The 21,941-nt window shown below is 40.0% G+C and overlaps 1 protein-coding gene across 4 annotated transcripts in view; it reads right to left on the reverse strand.

Annotated features, from left to right (window-relative positions):
• The window catches only part of KIF23 (kinesin family member 23), a 42,896-nt gene extending 23,453 nt beyond the window's left edge, over positions 1–19,443 (reverse strand). For 2 of the 4 annotated variants that reach the window (XM_043919780.1, XM_043919779.1), the window contains exons 1-4: positions 19,238–19,442; positions 17,425–17,494; positions 16,279–16,407; positions 11,171–11,276 (exon numbers count right to left, since the gene is read on the reverse strand). In XM_043919780.1, coding sequence (XP_043775715.1) covers positions 11,171–11,276; positions 16,279–16,407; positions 17,425–17,494; positions 19,238–19,248 — 316 coding nt within the window. In that variant the 5' untranslated portion in view covers positions 19,249–19,442. Of the gene's footprint in view, positions 1–11,170; positions 11,277–16,278; positions 16,408–17,424; positions 17,495–19,237 lie in introns of all 4 variants that reach the window. The other 2 variants (XM_043919782.1, XM_043919778.1) reach the window with 2 other exon arrangements.
• Positions 19,444–21,941: the final 2,498 nt, after the last annotated feature.

Here is a 21,941-nt window from a genome sequence, read left to right on the forward strand (position 1 = left end):
CATCAAGAAGATGAGATGGGGGTACTCTTTTGCCCCCTTCTGATGCCTATGTCAGAAGCTTTCTCTATCTCCTTTATACTTTAATAAAACTTTATTACACAAAAGCTCTGAGCGATCCAGCCTCGTCTCTGGCCCCGGATTGAATTCATCTCCTCCATAGGCCAAGAATCCCGCGTCTCATCGTTCAGTAACAACCTTTCATCTTGGGGGCTCGTCCGGGATCCTTCAGGACAAGATGGGCCCGATAATCTATGTGAGCCTACTTCTGCTGACTCCAGAAATCCTGAGTCTGCCGTTTGATCCTCAAGACAATGCCTTCCTGTCCTGGGCTCACTCCTATGCTGCATTCCACAATCGGTCTAACTGCTGGGTCTGCGGAGCACTCCCCTCTTCATCAGTGGAAGGCGTTCCATGGTGGACATCTCCACTTCAAGGAAAGGACTTTCTCCAAGTCTGCAAGTAACTTCAACAATCGCATGTGATACCTCTTCTTAAACTGATGACATCTAACAACCTTAAGATGGACTGATGTAACTATGGACATAATGTGACTTTTCATTTTGATTTTAACTTGGTTTAATGACTATTTTGCCTTACGTCTGTAACTGTATAATGGGGTTTTCTAACAGTCTAAAAGCTTTTAATTTACAAATAGTTGTCCAAGCTCCTATGAGTGCCACAGCCTCCTCCAACTATTACTTAGAGCCCCTGGATCAGACATCCTCACTATGAGGATTAGGAGAATATGTTGCCTCACCAATTTAGGGACAACGCCCCTTGTCAGCTCGGAAGCAGTTATGGAATGAGAACGACGCCCCTTTTCCCTAGGCAACATAATTCTCCTAAAACAAAAGGGGGGAATGAGAGAGTCATTTCCTAGGCAGGTTGATAAGAAGTCTAAGGGTCCCCAAGGAGAGAGAGGTCTGGGATATTCAAGGAGGAAGAAAGGACAAACTTTTACTTTTTTTCCTCTACATTCCTTAGGATTATATAACAATAATGTATCCTGCCTGAGGACAGTCTTTGGATTAAACCCTCTGGCTAATTCTGTTATCTTAAAACATAAATTATGGGAGTAGGTCTGGTCTTTACAAGGATGTATCCTGCCTGAGGACAATCTTTGGATTAAACCTTCTGGCCAACTCTGTTATCTTAAAATGTAAATTATGGGAGTGGGTCTGGTGAGGTCTTTGCAGCCTCCAGACATTCTTTGGATTCATTGGAGAGTATATAACTCCATTGCTAATACTAGCAAAGGGGGTACTCTTTTGCCCCCTTCTGATGCCTATGTCAGAAGCTTTCTCTATCTCCTTTATACTTTAATAAAACTTTATTACACACAAAAAAAAAAAAAAAAAAAAAAGAAGATGAGATAACAAGTGTTTGGCAGGATGTGAAGAAAAGGGAACCCTTATGCCCTGTCAGTGGGAATGTAAATTGCTGAAGGCACTGTGGAAAACAGTATGGAAGTTCTTCAGAAAACCAAAAGCAGAACTTTTCATATGACCCAGACTTTAAAGATAAATAATACATAAGTCCATGTAGGTATCTATCTGAAGAAAATTTAAAAACTACCTTGAAAAGATATTTACACACCCCCCCCCATTCGTTTCAGAATTATTTACAATAGCCAAGACATGGAAACAGCCTAAGCGTCCACAAACCAATGGACAAAGAAAACATGTTATATGGACACAACGGAATATTATTCAGCCATAAAAAGGAATGGGCTTCCCTGGTGGCTCAGCTGGTAAAGAATCCGCCTGCAATGTGGGAGGCTTAGGTTTGATCCCTGGATTGGGAAGATACCCTGGAGAAGGGAACAGCTACCACTCCAGTATTCTGGCCTGGAGAGTTCATAGGGTTCATAGGGTTCATAGAGTTCATAGGGTTCATAGAGTTCATAGGGTTCATAGGACTGTATAGTCCATGGGGTCACAGAGAGTCAGACACGACTGAGCAATTTTCATAAGGAATAATATCTTGCCATTTGAGACAACCTGGATAAACCTTGAGCACATTATGCTAAGTAGGCTAAGTCAGACAAGTACTCTGATGGAATTTTAAAAAGCCAAACTTGTAAAAATCGAGTAAAACAGCGGTTACTTGGGAACGGTAAGTGGGAGGAGAGAAGAGATGTTAAGTTTACTACTTACAGCAAGTGTAAATAAGACCTAGAGATATAATGCACAGTACAGTGAATATAGACAACAGTACTAATATTATAATGGAGATAGAAATGGAAAAAAAAAAAAAAGAAAGAAATGGCAACCCACTCCAGTATTCTTGCCTGGGAAATCCTGGCAAGAGAAGCCTGGCAGGCTACAGCCCATAGGTTACAAAGAGTTGGACACGACTTAGTGACTAAATAACAACTGAACAAATATCCAACTTGCTAAGAGACTAGAACTTAATTATTCCAACTACTAAAAAGAAAGAATAATTATGAAATATGATAGAGGTGCTAATTATTGCTACAATGGCAATCAATATATAAATGATCTATACATTATAAGGTGCTGAAACCTTATAAATTTATACATTATCATATATTTCAATTAAAAAGATAAGTAGCTTTTTGCAATTGTAAAAAAAAAAAAAAGCACTAGAAAATACAAAAATAATCTTAAGAACATAACCTGATATTGAAAGCAACTAGAGAAAGAACAAACGGAACTCAGAGTAAAAAGAAAGAGAAATCATCAAGGTTGGAGCAGAAATAAAACAGAGATAAAGAAAACAGAAAAGAGCAATGAAACTAAAAGGTAGTTATTTGAAAAGGTATACAAAATTCACAAACCTATAGCCCCAGACTCCTCATGAAAAAAAGGGAGAGGGATCAAATCAAGAAAATTAGAATTGAAAAAGAAGACTAGAGAAATACATACAATCAGAAGAGACTACCACAATTAAGTGTTTGCCAATAAAATGGGTAACATAGAAGAAATGGACAAATTCTTAGAAAGGTATAATTCCCAAGACTAACCAGGAAAAAATAGAAAATATGAAAAGACCAATCATAAGTACTAAAATTGAAACTGTGATTAAAACCTCCAGCAAACAACTAGAACCGCATGGCCTCACAGGAAAATTCTATCACACATTTAGGGAAGTGTTAACATCTATCCTTCTGAAAGTACTCCAAAAAGTTGCAAAATCAGGAACACTCCCAAACTCATTCAACAAGGCCACCATCACCCTGATACCAAAACTAGACAAGGATACCACAAAAAAGAGAAAATTACAAATTCTTTGATGAGAAAGGACACAAAAATTCCCAAAATACTAGCAAACTGAAATCCGACAATGTATAAAAAAAGTCATACAGTATGACCAAGTTGGATTCATCCCAGGATCCCAAGTATGATTCAACATACATAAAATCAATGTGATACACCACATTAATTAAAAAAAAAGGACAAAACCCATAAGATTAGCTCAATAGATGTGGAAAAAGCATTTGACAAAATTCAATATCCATTCATGATATAAATCCTTCTGAAACTGGGTATAGAGGGAACATATCTCAATATAATAAAAGCTATTTGTGACAAACCCACAGAAAATGGTGAAAAGCTGAAAGCCTTCCCACTTAAATCTGTAATAAGACAAGGATGTCCACTCTCACCACTTCTCTTCAACATAGGATTGGAAGTGCTAGTCACATCAATCAGACAAGAAAAAGAAATAAAAGGTAATTACATTGGTCGGGAAGAGGTAAAACTGTCATTATACACAGATGACATGATAACATATATAGAAAACCCTAAAGTGGTTCTTCCACACAAAACCACTAGAACTGATAAACGAATTCAGCAAGGTAGCAGGATACAAGATTAATCTTGTATCCATACAGAAATCAGTGGCATTTCTTTACACTAACAATGCAATAGCAAAAAGTGAATGTAAATAAACAAGAAATGGAGGGACTGGGAAGCCTGGCATGCTGCAGTCCATGAGGTAGTGAAGAGTTGGACACGACTTGGCATCTGAACAACAACAAATAAACAATCCCTTTTAAACTCACACTAAAAAACATAAAATGCTTAGGAATGAATCTCACCAAGGAGGTGAAAGACTTACATGCTGAGAGCTACAAAACATTAGTAAAGGAAATTAAAAAATGATTCAAAGAAATAGAAAGATATACCCTCTGGTCTTGGATTGGAAAAATTAATTTTTCTAAAATGGCCAGACTACCCAAAGCAATCTACAGATTTAATGTGACTTCTATTAAATTACCAATGGTAGTTTTCACAAAAATGGAACAAATAATACTAAAATTAACATGAAACCAAAAGACCCAGAATTGTCAAAGCAATCCTGAGGGGAAAGAACAAAGCAAGCAACATAACTCTCCCAAACTTCAGACAATACTACAAGGCTACAATAATCAAAGCAACCGTATATTGGCACAAAAACAGATATGTGGATCAATAGAACAGAGAACCCCAAAGGAAACCCACATACCTATAGACAATTAATATTTTTTTTTTAACAACTAATCTTTGACAAAGGAAACAAGAATATACAATGGAGAAAAGACAGTGTCTTTGGCAAGTAGTGTTGGGAAAGAGGATCAGTCGGTTGAGTTCAGTCGCTCAGTCATGTCCGACTCTTTGCGACCCCATGAACCACAGCACACCAGGCCTCCCTGTCCATCACCAACTCCTGGAGTCCACCCAAGCCCATATCCATTGAGTCGGTGATGCCATACAATCATCTCATCCTCTGTCGTCCCCTTCTCCTCCTGCCCTCAATCTTTCCCAGCATCAGGGTCTTTTCAAATGAGTTGGGTCTTCACATCAGGTGGCCAAAGTATTGGAGTTTCAGCTTCAACATCAGTCCTTCGAATGAACGCCCAGGACTGATCTCCTTTAGGATGGACTGGTTGGATCTCCTTGCAGTCCAAGGGACTCTCAAAGAGGATAGCCACATGTAAACTGATGAAGGAAGAACATACCCTTACACCATACACAAAAATAAACTCAAAATGGCTTAATAATGTAAGTACTCGTAAGACACTGGTTAGGATTTGGTACTTTCACTGTGGCAGCCCAGGTTCAATCCCTGGTTGATAAACTATCCTGCATGCCACACGGAATGGCTAAAAAGCAAACAAAATAAGAGGATATCATAAAACTTCTAGAAGAGAACATAGGCAAGATGTTTTTGACATAAACAGTAACAAATGTTTTCTTGGGTTAGTCTCCCAAGGCAATAAAAATAAAAGCAAAAAGAAGCAAATGGGACCTAACCAAACTTACAAGTTTTGCACAGAAAAGGAAACCAGCAACAAAATGAAAAGACAACCAACAGACTGGGAGAAAACATTTACAAATGATGTGACCAACAAGGGATTAATCTCCAAATTACAAACCCATGCACCCTGCTTATTTAACTTATATGCAGGGTACATCACGCAACATGAGGGGCTGGATGAAGCACAAGCTGGAATCAAGATTGCAGGGAGAAATACCAATAACCTCAGATATGCAGGTGACACCACCCTTACAACAGAAAGCAAAAAGGAACTAAAGAGCCACTTGAAGGTGAAAGAGAAGAGTGAAAAAGCTGGCTTAAAACTCAATCAAAAAAACTAAGATCATGGAATCTGATCCCATCACTTCATGGCAAATAGGGAAACAATGGAAATAGTGACAGACTTTATTTTCTTCAGCTCCAAAATCACTGCCGAAGGTGGCTGCATCCATAAAATTAAGACGCTTGCTCCTTGGAAGAAAAGCTGTGACAAACCTAGACAGTGTATTAAAAAGCAGACATTACTTTGCCAACAAAAGTCCATATAGTCAAAGCTATGGTTTTTCCAGTAGTCATGTATGGATGTGAGAGTTGGACCATAAAGAAGGCTGAGTGCCAAAGAATTGATGCTTTTGAAGTGTGATGTTGGAGAAGACTCTTGAGAGTCCCTTGGACTGCAAGGAGATCCAACCAGTCCATCCTAAAGGAAATCAGTCCTAAATATTCATTGGAAGGACTGATGCTAAAATTCCAATACTTTGGCCACCTGATGCAAAGAGCCAACTCACTGGAAAAGACCCTGATGCTGGGAAAGATTGAAGGCAGGAGGAGAAAGGGACGACAGAGGATGAGATGGTTGGATGGCATCACTGACTCAATGGACATGACTCTAAGCAAGCTCTGGGAGATGGTGAAAGACAGGGAAACCTGGTGTGCTGCAGTCTGTGGGGTCACAGAGTCAGACACAACTGAGCAACTGAACAACAACAACATGCATCTCTTTTACAAAAACAATCAACCCAATCATAAAATGGACAGAAGAAGTCTCTAAATGTCTATTTAGAGACAGTTCCCCGAAGATGACATACAGATGGCCAAGAGGCACATGAAAAGATGATCAGCATCACTAGTTATTCAGTTCAGTTCAATTTAGTCGCTCAGTCGTGTCCGACTCTTTGCGACCCCATGAATCGCAGCATGCCAGGCCTCCTGTCCATCACCAACTCCTGGAGTCCACCCAAACTCATGTCCATGGAGTTGGTGACGCCATCCAGCCATCTCATCCTCTGTCATCCCCTTCTCCTCCTGCCCCCCATCCCTCCCAGCATCAGGGTCTTTTCCAATGAGTCAACTCTTCGCATGAGGTGGCCAAAGTACTGGAGTTTCAGCTTCAGCATCAGTCCTTCCAATGAACACCCAGGACTGATCTCCTTTAGGATGCACTGGTTGGATCCCCTTGCAGTCCAAGTGACTTTCAAGACTCTTCTCCAACACCATAGTTCAAAAGCATCAATTTTTCGGCGCCAAGAGCCACATGAAAAGATGATCAGCATCACTAGTTATTAGAGAAATGCAATTCAGAACTACAACAAGGTACCACCTCACACCAGTCAGAATGGCCCTCATCAAGAAGTCTACAAATAACAAATGCTGGAGAGGGCCTGGAGAAAAGAGAACCCTTCTATATTGTTGGTGGGTTTGTAAATTGGTATACCACAAAGGAGAACAGTATGAAGGTTACTTAAAAACCTAAATTAGAGCTATTACAGGAGGCAGCAATCCCACTCCTGGACATATATCTAAAGAAAACCGAGTTTTGAAAGGACACATGCACCCCAGCGTCCATGGTTTACAGTAGCCAAGACATGGAAACAACATGAATGTTCACTGACAGATGAACAGATAAAGATATGGTGCACACACTTACATACACAGAGATACTGGAATATCACCCAGCCAAAAAGAAAAGAATGAAACAATGCCATTTGCAGCAACAAGGATGGATTTAGAGATTACCATACTAAGTCAGAAAAAGACAAATAACATGGTAAAACTTATATGTGGAACTGAAATATGACACAAATCAACATATCTACAAAACAAAAACAGACTCACAGATATAGAGAATAGATTTGTGGTCTCAGAGAAAAGGGAAGGAGTAGGAGTTGGGAGTTAGTAGAGGCAAATTATTATACATAGGATGGATGAACAAGGTCCTACCATATAGCAAAAGGAAATATATTTACTATCCTGTGACAAACCATCGTTGAAAATATAAAAAAGAATATATATGTGTATAACTGAGTCACTCTGCAGTACAAAAGAAATTAACATAACATTGTAAATCAACTATATTTCATAAAAAAAAAAAAGCACTCCCAACAAACAAAAGTCCAAGACCAGACAGTTTCACAGGAGAATTCTATCAAATGTTTAGAGAATAGTTAACATCTATTCTTCTAAAACTCTTCTAAAACAACTGCAGAGAAAGGAACTCTCCCAGACTCATTCTATAAGGCCACATCATCCTGATACCAAAATCAGAGAAGAATTATCACAAAAAAGAAAATTACAGGCAAACATGACTGAGGGGTATAGATACTAAAATTCTCAACAAAATACTAGCAAAGCACAACCAACAATACATTATCAACTACAAACTGGCACTTGCCAAGAGCACTTGCCAGCAACTGAACAAGAAGCGCATTTGCCACCTGAACCCTATGTTCCTTCAGCTGCCAAGCTTCAACACCCCTTGAGGGGAATTCAGGCTGGAGAGTGAGTCACTCTGTGCTCTAGGGAAACTGGTGGAACAGGTCTTTAGATAGTTAGATATTTTTAGGAACTGATCCAAATCCTTGCCTCTCTTCATATCTAGAAAATCACTAAATCTCTTCATAGTGACATCAGCTCCTCATGACTAGCAGAAAAGCTTTTGTAAAGTAAGCACTTGATTGTTTTGAAATCCCCCTTCACCAAAATCTTACACATTGACTCTCCCCCACTACCTCTTTAAACCAGTCTCTCAGAGCTATCTGAGGTGCTGTCTCCTGGGCTGCAGTCCTCATTTTGCCCCAAATAAAACTTAACTTGCAACTCTGACGTTGTTCGTCTTTTCAGTCAACACATAAAAAGGATCTTAAACTATTATCAAGTGGGATTTATCTCAAGGATACAGCATTTTTCAGTATCTACAAATCAATCAGTGTGATACACCACATTAGCAAACTGAGGAATAAAAATCCTTTGATCATCTCAATAAATGCAGAAAATGCTTTTGCCAAAAACCTCTCCAGAAAGTGAGCATGGAGAGAACACACACCTCAACATAATAAAGGCCATATATGACAAACCTGCGGTTTATGTCCATACTCGGTGGTGAAAAGCTGAAAGCATTTCCTCTAAGATTAGGAACAAGATGAGGATGTTTACTCACCACTTTTACTTAACATAGTGTTAGAAGTCCTAGCCACAACAATCAGAGTAGAAATGAAAAAGAAGTCCAGAAGGAAAAGAAGTAAAACTGTCACTGTTAGAAGATGACATGATATTACACATAGAAAATCTTAAAGATGCTACCAGAAAACTACTACAGCTCCTCAATGAATTTGGTAAACTTGCAGGATACAAAATTAATACACAGAAATCTCTTGCATTCCTATACACTAACAATGAAAGACTAGAAAGAGAACTTAAGGAAATAATCCCATTTACTATCACATCAAAAAGAATAAACCTAGGACTGAACCTACCTAGGGAGGCAAAAGATCTGTACTCTGAAAACTATAAGACACTGAAGAAAGAAACTGAAGATGACACAAACAAATGGAAAGTTATACCCTCTTCTTGGATTGGAAGAATCAATACTGTCAAAATGAAAATACTACCCAAGGCAATCTACAGATTCAATGCAGTTTCTCTCAAATTTCCAACGGCATTTTTGATAGAACTAGAACAAAAATTTTTTTACATTTATATGGAAACACCCCACTAGTCAAAGCAATCCTTTGAAAGAAAAACAAAGTGGGAGGAATCAAGCTCCCTGACTTCAGACTACACTACAAACCTACAGAAATCAAAATGCTATAGTGCTGCTGCTGCTGCTGCTAAGTCACTTCAGCCGTGTCCAACTCTGTGTGACCCCATGGACTACAGCCCACCAGGCTCCTCCATCCACGGGATTTCCCAGGCAAGAGACTGGAGTGGGGGTGCCATTGCCTTCTCCGAAATGCTATAGTACTGGCAAAAAAAAATACAAACACACACACACACACAAAAATTATAGGTCAAAGGAACAGGAAAGAAGGCCCAGAAACACACACTTATGGTCAATTTACAACAAAGGAGGCAAGGATATACAATGGAGAAAAGAGTCTCTTCAATAAGTGGTGCTGGGAAAACTTGACAGCTACATGTAAAAAAAAAAATGAAATTAGAATATTCTCGAACACCATACACAAAAATAAACTCAAAATAGATTAAAGACCTAAATGTAAAGCTACTATAAAGCTCTTAGAGGAAAACACAGGCAGCATACACTTTGACATAAGTCACAGTGAGATAATTTTTGGACCCATCTTCAAGGGTAATAAAAATGAAAACAAAAATAAATGGGACCTAATTAAAATGTAAATCTTTTGCACAGTAGAGGAAACCATCAACAAAATGAAAAAGCAACCAACAGACTGGGAGAAAACTTTTGTAAATGATGTGACCAACAAGGGATTAATCTCCAAAATACAGTTCATGCAGTTCTACATCCAAAACAATCAAATAAAAAATGGGCAGAAGACCTAAATAGACATTTCCCCAAAGAAGATATACAGATGGCCAAGAGGCACATGAAAAGATGCTCAGCATTGCTAGTTATTAGAGAAATGCAAATCAAAACCACAATGAGATAACCCCTCACTCTGGTCAGAATAGCCATCATCAAACAGTCTACCCACAATAAATGCTAGAGAGGGTGTGGAGATAAGGGAACCCTCCTACAGTGTTGGTGGGAATGTACACTGGTACACCACTAGGAGAACAGTATGGAAATTCCTTAAAAAACTAAAAATAGAGCTACCATAAGATGCAGCAATACCACTACTGGGGCATATATTCAGAGAAAACTATGGTTTGAAAGGATACATGCACCCCAGTGTTCACTGCAGTGCTGCTTACAACAGCCAAGACATAGAAGCCACTTCAAATGTCCATCGACAGATGAATGGATAAAGGCGTGGTACATATATCAAACAGAATATTAGTCAGCCATAAAAAGAATGAAATAATGTCATTTGCAGCAACATGGATGGACCTGGAGATTATCATACTAAGTGAATAAGTGAACTAAATCAGAGAAAGACAAATGTCACATGATATCCCTTACATGTAGAATCTAAAAAAAAAATAAAATATATACCAATAAACCTATTTATAAAACAGAAACAGTCTCACAGACCTAGAAAACAAACCTAAGATTACCAAAGGGTACCAAAGGAAAGGGATAAATTGGGAGTCTGAGGCCGACATACGCACACTGCTCTATTAAAACAGAAAACCAAAAAAAAAAAAAAAAACAGAAAACCAACAAGGACCTGCTCACAGCACAGGAAACCTACTCAGCATTCTGTAATAACCTACATGGGGAGAGAATCGGAAAAGAATGGATATATGTACAACTGAATCACTTAGCTATACACCTGAAACTAACACCACACTGTAAATCAACTATACTCCAATATGACATTTTAAAAAATAAGTGAATTAAAAAATAAAATCAACGGCTCAAAAAAGCACGTTTAACACGACCCTGACAAATTAACTGGGTTCAAGGCCAAACATAAAGTAAATATGTAAGTATCAAAAAAGTTTTACCAGAAGAGAAAAAGTAAAATTCAGCAAAACTCAAGAGTCATACCATTTTTGCCATGAATGAGGTCATCTACCAAGGGATTAGCCACAACATCAAAGAGCTCCTTTTGGGTGGTATGAGTGCCAAATACTTGTTTAAATGAATACTGAGTCTGTGGAGAAGGAAAAAGTTTTAAAAAAGCACGTAAATGGAATTGCACTATATCTAGGATAGAAATACATCTGCTTAAACACATTCAGATGTTGCCTTATGAACACTTAAATCTAGACATGAAAAGAAAAAATATCAATAAACTTTAAACTTGAAACCTTTAAAAAGTCATGACATACTTAAATTATACCAATTATAAACCGGTAAATATTTATGGTTATAGTACTGAAGTATAGTATGGTTACAACTATTGAAGAGTTATATATATATATGTATACACACACACACATATATAGAAAAGTATATATGTAGAAAAGTCTTCAGTCTACTTATGCTTCATAGACTAAGGCTGATTTTGTTTTAATTAAGTGACAAAGAAGATCAAAAGGTATTATAACAATTCAGTCACAGATTTGTGAAAATCCTCAAGCATTACTTCATACACTACTTTGCTGTTGTTTTTTTTTTAAATAAAGGTGTCATTTTAAAATAGCATAACAGCAAAAAATTAAGAGTTTTGATGTATTGCTTTTTTAAAACTAGAAAATAACTGTCAATATAATCTCATCTGAGTTGTTGTTGTTTTTTTAACCACACTGCAAGGCATGCAGGACCCTAGTTCCCTGACCAGGAATGGAACCCATGCCCTCTGCAGTGGAAGGATTGAGTCTTAACCACTGGACCCCCAGGGAAATCTCTGATCTGTGTTCTTATGTGAAATAAATTTTAAATAACTGTGACCTTTAAAATGCAGTAATAAAAAAAAAAAAAAATAAATAAATAAAAATAAAGAAATAAAATAAAATGCATTAATACTTCAATTCTCAGATCTTTCAACATAACATAAAGTACAGCTATACTATCAAAAATATTACCAAACTCCAACTGGAAAATAAGATTGGAGACTGGGGTAAACAAATACATTTCAAGGTAAACTAAAATGACCTAACTGTCCAAACACTGGAATTCTATTCTATTTTTATTATTTCCTAGTTTTAGTAGGCTGTAGACATTGCAACTGTTCCTATAGGTTTCTTGAATTTCTTGCAGTTTTTGCTCCATGAACATTAATGCTGTTATTTGGTGCATGAGTATTCACTAGAATTTATTATGGATTATAGCCTTTATCACGTGGCCCCTTTTCCCTGTTTTATATCTTTTATCTTAAATTCAACCTGCTCAGATATCAATATCATAACCCTTATGAAAACTATTAGCAGTTTTGTCCCCCAAAAGGAGACTAGTATAGATTAGGACTGAAATACATCATCATCATCATCACAACAACACAGCTCACACTTAATACTAACCATATCTCAAACACTGTCTAGCATATCACATGCTTCAGCTAATTCTCACCTGTCTTTATTCCAATGCTGTGAAACAGCTTTGAAAGTGAAAGTCGCTCAGTCGTGTCCGACTCTTTGCAACCCCATGACCTAAGATTACCTTTCATGGAGATTCTATCTAATTTCTTTACATGGAGATTCACAGAATTCTCCAGGCCAAAATACTGGAGTGGGTAGCCTTTCCCTTCTCCAGGGGATCTTCCCAACCCAGGGACTGAACTCAGGTCTCCCGCATTGCGGGTGGATTCTTTACCAGCTGAGCCACAAGGGAAGCCCAAGAATACTGGAGTGGGTAGCTTATCCCTTCTCCAGCAGATCTTCCCAACCCAGGAATCAAACTGGGGTCTCCTGCATTGCAGGCAGATCCTTTACCAACTGAGCTATAAGGAAAGCCCTTTAGGAAACAGCTTTAAAGTTCGAAGGAAGAACAAAGAATCCTGGAACTGAAAGGATACACAGGATAGTGGTGATAGGTCAATCAGATGGCCTCCAAGTCCTCATGAGCAACCCAACACCCTCTTCCAAGTGAAGAAAACTGAGGCCAAGAAGGAACTTGCCCAAGCCAATGAAGCTAATTGCTGTCAAAGTCATTTCCATTCTAACATTTTTCCATTATCCAGTATTGCCTTCTGTCACAAGACACTGAGAACCTCTAATCCCCACCAAAGCTTTTGTACTATTTACACATACATGAAATTAACTCTAATAAAAGTAAATTTCAATAAGTCACTTAACTGTTTTACATTTTCAAAGTCCTACTCTTCCATGAAGCCTTCCCAAACCATTCCTTCATGCTTACTCCATATTTACTGAGTATTTGGCAAACAGGACACATAAGGTGCATATCCCCCAGAAGAGTATATTACACCTGGGGAAAGAGACCATAAACAAGTAAATAAGTCTACAGATGGTGCTAAGTGCTATTAGGGAAGTATAGAGTACAGACCAGGACAGAAGTAGGAGTGGCGCTACTTCTGATGGGGGTGGTCTGGACACACTCTCAGAGGAGGTGATTTAAGCTAAACCTGAGGATGAGGAGCCATCCTGCTAAGAGCTGAGGCAAAAGGCCTGAGGCAGGATTCCAGCTTATCCAAGCAATTCAGGATTGGATGAGTACTAACAGGGGAGGTGGAGAAATTAGATAGCAGGCAGATTAAGCAGGATTTTCCCACTTTAAAACTTTATCCTTTAGAAGGCTTTAAAAAGAAAAATGGTGGGGGGGGGGGTATAAATTAAGAGTTTGGGATTAGGAGATACAAAGTACCAAGACCCTGATGCTGGGAAAGATTGAAGGCAGGAGGAGAAGGGGGCAACAGAGGATGAGCTGGTTGGATGGCATCACTGACTGAATGGACATGAGTTTGAGCAAACCCTGGGAGATATTGGAGGACAGGGAAGCCTAGTGTGCTGCAGTCCATGGGGTCACAAAGAGTCAGACACAACTGAACAACTGAACAACAACATATATAAAATAGATAAACAACAACATCCTACTGTATAGTACAGGCAGGTGTAGTCAGTATATTATAGTAAACTACAAAGGAAAAGAATATGAAAAAGAATATGTACATATATGTACAACTGAATCACTTTGCTATATACCAGAGGCTAATACAACACTGTAACTTAACTGTACTTCATTTAAAAAAAAAAAGGAAAACAGTGAGGTCTGACTTCTGCTTTGACTGGCTGCTCTGTGGCAACAGATCAGAGCAGATTCAGAATGGAAGCAGGTGGTCCAGTTGGCTTCAGCATAGTCTTGTCAATGCCACTCAAAGTATGGTCCGCAGGCGGCCCAGTGCCCCTATGAAAGCTATCAGTCTCCTGTCCAGGGGAAGTAATTACAGAGATAGAGAGTAATTGCTCAGAACCTCTGTAGTCATTTCACATGGTTGCAACATCCCAGCATGTGATCAGTGAGCTTACTCTGAACAGATTAAAAACCAGTTCTCCTTTGTCTAACTTTGCCTAACAACTGTGTAACAGTTTCTTGTGGCAAAGCTGCATAAAAGTATCAGTCACAAAGCACTGAAAATAAAAAAGTTGCTTCTTTACCACAGACAGTTTGAGAAGCACTAGTCTCCATAATTAATAACAGACCTCAGACAAGGGTAGCAGCAGTACAGACAGAAATAAAAGGACAGTTTCAAGATATACATTGGAGTAGAACTGATAGGATCTACTGATGAACTGGATATGAGGAGGTATAAGAGAAAAGTGAAAGTTAGTCACACAGTCACATCCGACTCTTTATGATCCCATGGACTGTAGCCTGCCAGGCTCCTCTGTCCAAGGAATTCTCCAGGCAAGAGTACTGGAGTGGGTTGCCATTTCCTTCTCCAGGGGCTCTTCCCGACCCAGGGATCAAACCCAGGTCTCCTGCACTGCAGGCAGATTCTTTACCAGCTGAGCTACTAGGAAAGCCCCCAAGAGAAAGGTTTCCGGTTTGAGCAAATAGATGGTGGTGGTGCTATTTATTGACAAGTAAAAACAGGGAAGTACTGATCTAGAGGGGAAAAAGAATCAAGAGTTCTTTTGGACATGCCTATGTGGCATCCAAACAGTGGATGTTCCATTTAGACAAAAGATGTAGGCTGAAGATAAAATTTCCAAAATTATTACCATATAATCAACGTGTAAAGCTAAGGATAAAAGACAGAACATGGAAAGTTCGAGGGGGAAGACAGGACAGTGCTGCTGAGAAACAGATCATAATGAAGACAAAGATGTGTCCATCACATTACATCACCAGAGAGGCCACTGGTAGGCTTCTGACTAACAATCTCCCTGGAGTGGTGTACGTAAAAGAGTAAAGGCAAAAAAAAAAAAAGAGTAAAGGCAGCTACAAGAGTTGACAGACTGAATTAATCTTTTTTTTTCCTGCATTCCCAGAGTCCATTTCTTTAAGCACATCTCTGTCACCTATGAGCATTACTTGCTTAGCATCTGTGCTCCCAACTAAGTTGTAAGCTCCATAAAAGCAAGGAGCCTGTCTTACTCATTTTTAAAAGTCTCCTTCCACCCTCCAGCTTAGCACATGTTTACTGAACTGAACTCTGCTTAACATTTTACAAAAATAAAAACACTTCATAAGAAATCAATTCAAGTATACAACGCCTATTAAATGTTACTTCAATTCCACACATGGAACTATATATATATATAACTGCCTAGAACAATCAGATATCATTCCACATTAAACTATCCTGATGGCTCAGACGGTAAAGCGTCTGTCTACAATGAGGGAGTCCATGATTCAATCCCTGGGTTGGGAAGATGCTCTGGAGAAGGAAATGGCAACCCACTCCAATACTCTTGCCTGGAAAATCCCATGGATAGAGGAGCGTGGTAGGCTACAGTCCATGGGGTCGCAAAGACTCAGACACGACTGAGCAACTTCACTTAACGTATGCTCTAAAAAGCAATAAATATCCAGTATCAGAAATTATCATCTAAAAACAATCTTTTAATTTCAGTATACCAAAAGCGTGTTTATACAACCCAGAAATTAGACACTTTTAATATGGTTGTTAGACTGAAGTAAATAAGTCTTTCAATAAAGTGGAAACATGAATTTTGTCATATTTAAAAAATAGAAAACCAATTCAAGAAAGAACCTATCAATTAAAAGCAGTTGGTTCCAAACAGAATTACCTCCTTATAGTCTCCATTTCTGTTGAGTCTGTAACCCTCAGGAGTATGAAGCTGAACTGTTGTATTATTGATTACTTCTATGCAACACTCTTGCTCAGGAAGGCTCAGTGGGCGTACCCTACAGTACACCTGAAAATACAAGAGGGTGTTTAAAGAACAAAGGTTGACTTTTTACCTGACTTTTCCTTCATTCATTTATTCATTCATCAACCAACATTTGACATCTAAACTTAAGAGAGCTATATAAACAGCTATGGAAGCCAAAAATCTGCTACCCAACTTGCTGACTGTCAAATGCAAAACAGATATATTAGATATGAGAGAATTTTAAACGCACACAAAATGAAAACTCTAAAAATCAAGAACATATCACACAATGAAAAATATCTCAAAAGCTGTTAGGATTGTTTGGAATTGGATGTCAGTTAAAACTTGCCAGCTTAACACAATATACTAAAGTGCAAGATTCAAAACGTCATCTTCTTAATCAGTGATAGGGTTGGGAGAAAATTGTTTAGCTCTATATGCAAAGCATCTGGTTCCCACAACTCAGATAAAGAGATAACACTCCAGTGCCAATAAAGGGAAAATTAAAAAAAAAAAAAAAAAAACAGAGCAAGTCAACTTTCTTTTATTTACCATTTGCTTTTAAAAGTTCCCAAGCCTGAAACTAGTGAAGTTCATAGAGTAGTCAGGAGATAAATGAAACTGTTCTAAACCAGAGTCTATGGAACTTGATCCCCAATAGCATGGAGTTTGGGGCTTTCCTCTTGAAGTGTGCAGTAAGTTACTATATAACTGTCGTAAAGATAGGAGAGATGTTCATCCAAGCACAAAGCTTCCCCCTATCCCAGAGACTATGAAGAATATCTCCAAGATAGTTGAAGAATATTTTTTCATTATCTAGCTTTTCAAATATAAGTAGTTACAGGAAGTATGCAACTGACAACCAAAGCCTTCATTTTACTGGACTAATAAATCCTACACAGAAACAAAATTTCAAAGCTGGAACCAGCCTTAAGCAATTTAGTACAGTCCTTTTAGCTAAATGTTCTTTGATTCCACTTCCACATCTTTGTCCCTTTCAAGCATACAAAACATAAAGGGACTGAAGAAAGAATACACAAATTCACAGGCAGACCTTACCCCAACTGGGTCTTTAAGACTCGTTTGGGATCCTTTTTTCACTGGTGGTTTCCTGGGTGTCTTAGTCCTCCTGGTCATAGAAACAAAAACACTTCAGTTCAACACTAACATATAAAAACCTAACCTATAGTTCATACAGAGACAATCTTCCTAGGGGTTATAAAATTACTCTTTAGCAGTTCCAAAACACTATGCCCCAAATAATATGAATACGTACAAACTGCCTTAGTAGGAGAGTGTTTATGACATGTGTAACTTAAAAGTAATTAAAATTTGGCTTAGGAGACATTTGTGGCACCAAAAAAAGAAAGAACAGGCCCAAAATGGAGTTATCTGTGCTAAGCTCCATGTCACCAAATTGTGACTTAATACCTAACTTAGAGTTCCAACCACTCCCAGGAGCAGAATCGTAAACCAGTCAATCTGGAATTACCTGGTCAGCACTGGTAAAGTGATCTGCCTGATAGATCCCTGGTTTTTTTAATATCTACTTATAGTTCTGTATGTTAAGTGGTTTGCTTTCTTGACCAACAACTTTACAGGCATTACAAATTTGAAAACTCAACAGATAACTGAGCACACTTATCTCAAAAGGCATTTTGTAAAAGCACACAAGTTGTCCTTAGCCCATTGCCAAGGCAGACCAAGTGATTAATTTCTAAATTATAAAAATGCAGATGGAGAAATCCACCCTTTGATCAAGATTTATGTCTTTATTTTTAAAGAACAAGTGACTACTGAACTCTCAAAACTGTCATCCTTTGTTCCCAGACAAAATGTGGTCCCCAAACTGCAATTTTTTGCTCTTTTAAGTAGCGGCAGTAGAAAAAGATATTTTGGTTTATTTCACCACTTCTCAAGTATGACACTCCCCCCTCCCCCCCATTTATCTATAGACGAGATAAACATTTAACACTAAGTGAAATTATTGGCTTGGACTATATAGGTTGTTAAAATACTTTCTCAGCACTTTCCCAATGAAACAAATCAAATTCCTGTTTAAAGTGCAAAATATTATGGTAGGTTTACTTAAACTCAACATTTTTATTTTTCCCTAAAGATAAAAATTTTGACTTTAGCCTCTTAAGAAAACAAGCTGTTTTCTGCAAACGACTTGCTACATCATGATGATGATTATAAAGTCAACCTTCTTTGCACAAGTATTTCGTTACCCAGTAGCGGTCAAGGAATTAGGCTGCGGCGCAAAAGTCACCAACTTCGTGAGGAATGTGGGCGTTTGTGGCCGGGGGCGGGGCTGTCTGAGACCGAACAGCGTAAAAGTAACTAGCCTACACCCGGGGGGAGAGCTGGGGTGGTCGCGGCCCCGAGACTACCGAATTAGACTCGGAAAGGCAGGCAGTGCGCCCGGATGCCAAGGACTCTTCAGGGGCTGAGACCACCTACCCAACCCCAAACCAAGGACACAACACCAGGCCAACCCGCGAGACGACCCCCGACCCGCACTAATTGGGCAAAATACAACCCGCGGGTGCGGGCGGCCAGGGAGGGAAAGGGGAATTAGAGAAAGGATAGGAGGCGGCGGTCCCGGCCCAAACCTCCCGCCCCTCCCAACGTGGGGCCGGCCCTTCCCCGCCGAGTGTAGCCAGGGCGGGGAGCCAGGCGCCCGACTCCGGGAGGCGGGGAGCTAGACCGGGCGGACGAGGACGGGTCTTCACGCCCGTCTCCCCCTGGGCGGTCCCGGTGGGGGGGCTTCGTGGTCCCGGGCGGCACAGGGCTTGGTGCCCACTGCGCGGCCGGGGACCTGCCGCGGCGAGGGGAGACGCCGGCCCCAGTTCCGCGGCCCAGTACTCACGCTGGCTTCATGGTAGTAAGCTCCGAACTGCCCAGACGCGCGCGGAGGGGATGCCGGACTCGGTCGGGGGTTGACGAGATCGGCGGGCCTCCAGGACCGGCCGCAGGCACCGCAACTCCGCGGCTCAAGCGCGGAACTTGAGGAATCCGGGAAACGCCGCTGAGGGCCCAGGTGAGCTCGCGCCCGGCGCATTTCAAACGGGCCAATCAGCGCCCGCCCGCGGGAAGGGGCGTGGCCTCAGAAAAAGCGCCTGCTCAGTAGGATGTGGTGCGCGTCTCCTAGGCGACCGACGCAGACAGTGCACTGGCAGCCTGGTGCCTGGGCTCCAGGGCTGGAGGGGGAAGCTAGGCTCAGATATTAGGAAATAAACCCCATCCATATTCTCTGAGGACACTGAGAGTTTCTTTCCCATATCCCAGTAAGTCCAATGGAAGGGCAAGTCCAGGATTGATTCAGAGATCAGCAGTGTCATTCCGACCCAGGAATGTCCAGTCCTTGGTCTTTACCCTGGGCAGAGACAGACTCACTTTCTGGCTTCCAGATCATCGCATCATCTTGGCTTCCTTTCTCTCTCTTCTTTTTTTTTTTTTAAGTTATATTTTATTTGGCTGCACTGGGTCTTAGTTATGGCATGTGGGGTCTAGTTCCTTGACCAGGGATTGAACCCGGGCCCCCTGCATTGGGAGCGCAGATTCTTAGCCATTGGACCACCAAGGAAGTCCCCGTTTCTCTCTCTTCTTTGTCCTTCCGGGAATCTCCCTCTCTGGTTTCTCTAGCTCTTCCCGGAACCACTCTTTTCTAAGATGCACTGATTCTCACTTCGATCTTTGCCCCTAAACCAGTGACCATCAAATACACACCTATATCTTTGCTCTCATGGAATTGTAGTCCCGTTCTCCTCAACTTTCTACAGGATCAGACACCAGTAAGAATAGACATAATATCCTCAACCCATAATGTTCCACATAAAGATGGTTCCTATCTTTGCTGTTACATAGTTACAGTGGATAAACTTGGAAATTCATTTTACAGAGAAGTACTGTGTTAAAGAGTATACTTGTCATGCATAATATTCCACAGGTATTGCCAAATTGTCCTCCATAAATGTCCAAATGCATAATCCTGCAAGGCATGTATGAGAGGACCTGTTTTTCCACATTTTTCAGACAGCAAAATGTTACCAAACTTTTCTGTGGATGTTGATCTAATAGATGAAAAAAAAAATCACAAATTTAAATTTTCTTTTGTGGTAAATGAAATTGGGTGTCTGTGCCTGTATTCAACAGCCATTTGTATTTCCTGCTCTAAGAATCGTGTTCATATCCTTTGCCTCCTTGTTCTGTTGGGTTGTTAGTTTTCTTGTTGATTTGTAAAAGCTCTTCACATATTAAGGAAATTAGTCCTCATCCAAAATCTGAGCTCAAATTTTTTATAGTTCATAATTTTGCTTATGTTGCCTTGTGACAGCTTAGGGAAAATTTTAAGGTAGGCAAATTTAACAGCCTTCTCTTCTGTGGCTTCTGTTTTGTGTCACACCAGAAAAAAGCCTTTTGTACTCTAACATTTAAAAAATGTCTTTAATCTTATATTTTTCCTATTGCCTTTTTATGTTTAAGTCTTTGAACCACTGAATTTTGTTGTCAAGTGTGAGGTTGAGAAGTAAGAAGAAGTGAAGTCGCTCAGTCGTGTCCAACTCTTTGAGACCCCATGGACTGTAACCTATCAGGCTTCTCCATCCATGGGATTTTCCAGGCAAGAATACTGGAGTGGGTTGCCATTTCCTTCTCCAGGGGATCTTCCCAACCCAGGGATCGAACCTGGGTCTCCTGCACTGCAGGTAGACTCTTTACAGTCTGAAACACCAGGGAAGGCTGGTGTGAGGTTGGGATCTGCGTCATTTAGGAATTGGCCTGGGCTGCTGGCCAATTACCTCTTAATTACATGGTAGCCTGGCTTTGGCCTCAGTCTTTCCATTGGAACTCTTCTCATCAAGATCAATGTTTCATTGATGCCAAAATTATCTGATCCTTACTTTACTTGACCTCTTAACAGATTAAAAAATATTTCCTCTCTTCTCATGTCTTTGCTTTTACTCCTAGCTTTCTAGCCCCTCTTTCTCAGCCTCATTTTTTAGTTCCTTTTTCTGCCTTAAATATTGTGGCTTAAGGTTTTTCACCTGCTGTTCACTAGCTGTGCAGGCACTCCCAACCATTCCTGTGGCCTCACATACCACTCACGTTTGCTCTTCTGAGTTTCAGAGCCATATGTCCAACAGCCTGCTGAATTCACTTGGGTGCCTCACAGGCACCTCACATGGAACACCATCCTAATCTCTTCTCCTGAACCTGTTCTCCCTCAAGCATCACCATATATCCACCCACCCATCCAAGGTACCACCTTTGACTTTTGCCTCTCCTTCTATTCCAACGATCAGTCACCAAATCTTGACATTTCTATCAACTAAATAGCTTTTAAAACCCTCCTGTCTATCCCCTCGACCACTACCATCTCTTGTCTGGATGACTGAAACAGTATCCTAACAGACTTCCCTGCTGCCATCTTTCAATCCTGGTTCCATTTTGCAGCCAGCTCACCACTAATCACAGATCTGATCATGTCATTTCCCTACTTGTAGTACTACAGTAGTTCCCACTGCTGGACACCCTCAACAGGCCCTGGGGTTCTTCCTCTCCAGGCTCATCAC

The sequence above is a fragment of the Cervus elaphus genome, chromosome 12 (assembly GCF_910594005.1).
Source record: "Cervus elaphus chromosome 12, mCerEla1.1, whole genome shotgun sequence".
In the NCBI taxonomy this organism is placed as follows: Eukaryota; Metazoa; Chordata; class Mammalia; order Artiodactyla; family Cervidae; genus Cervus; species Cervus elaphus.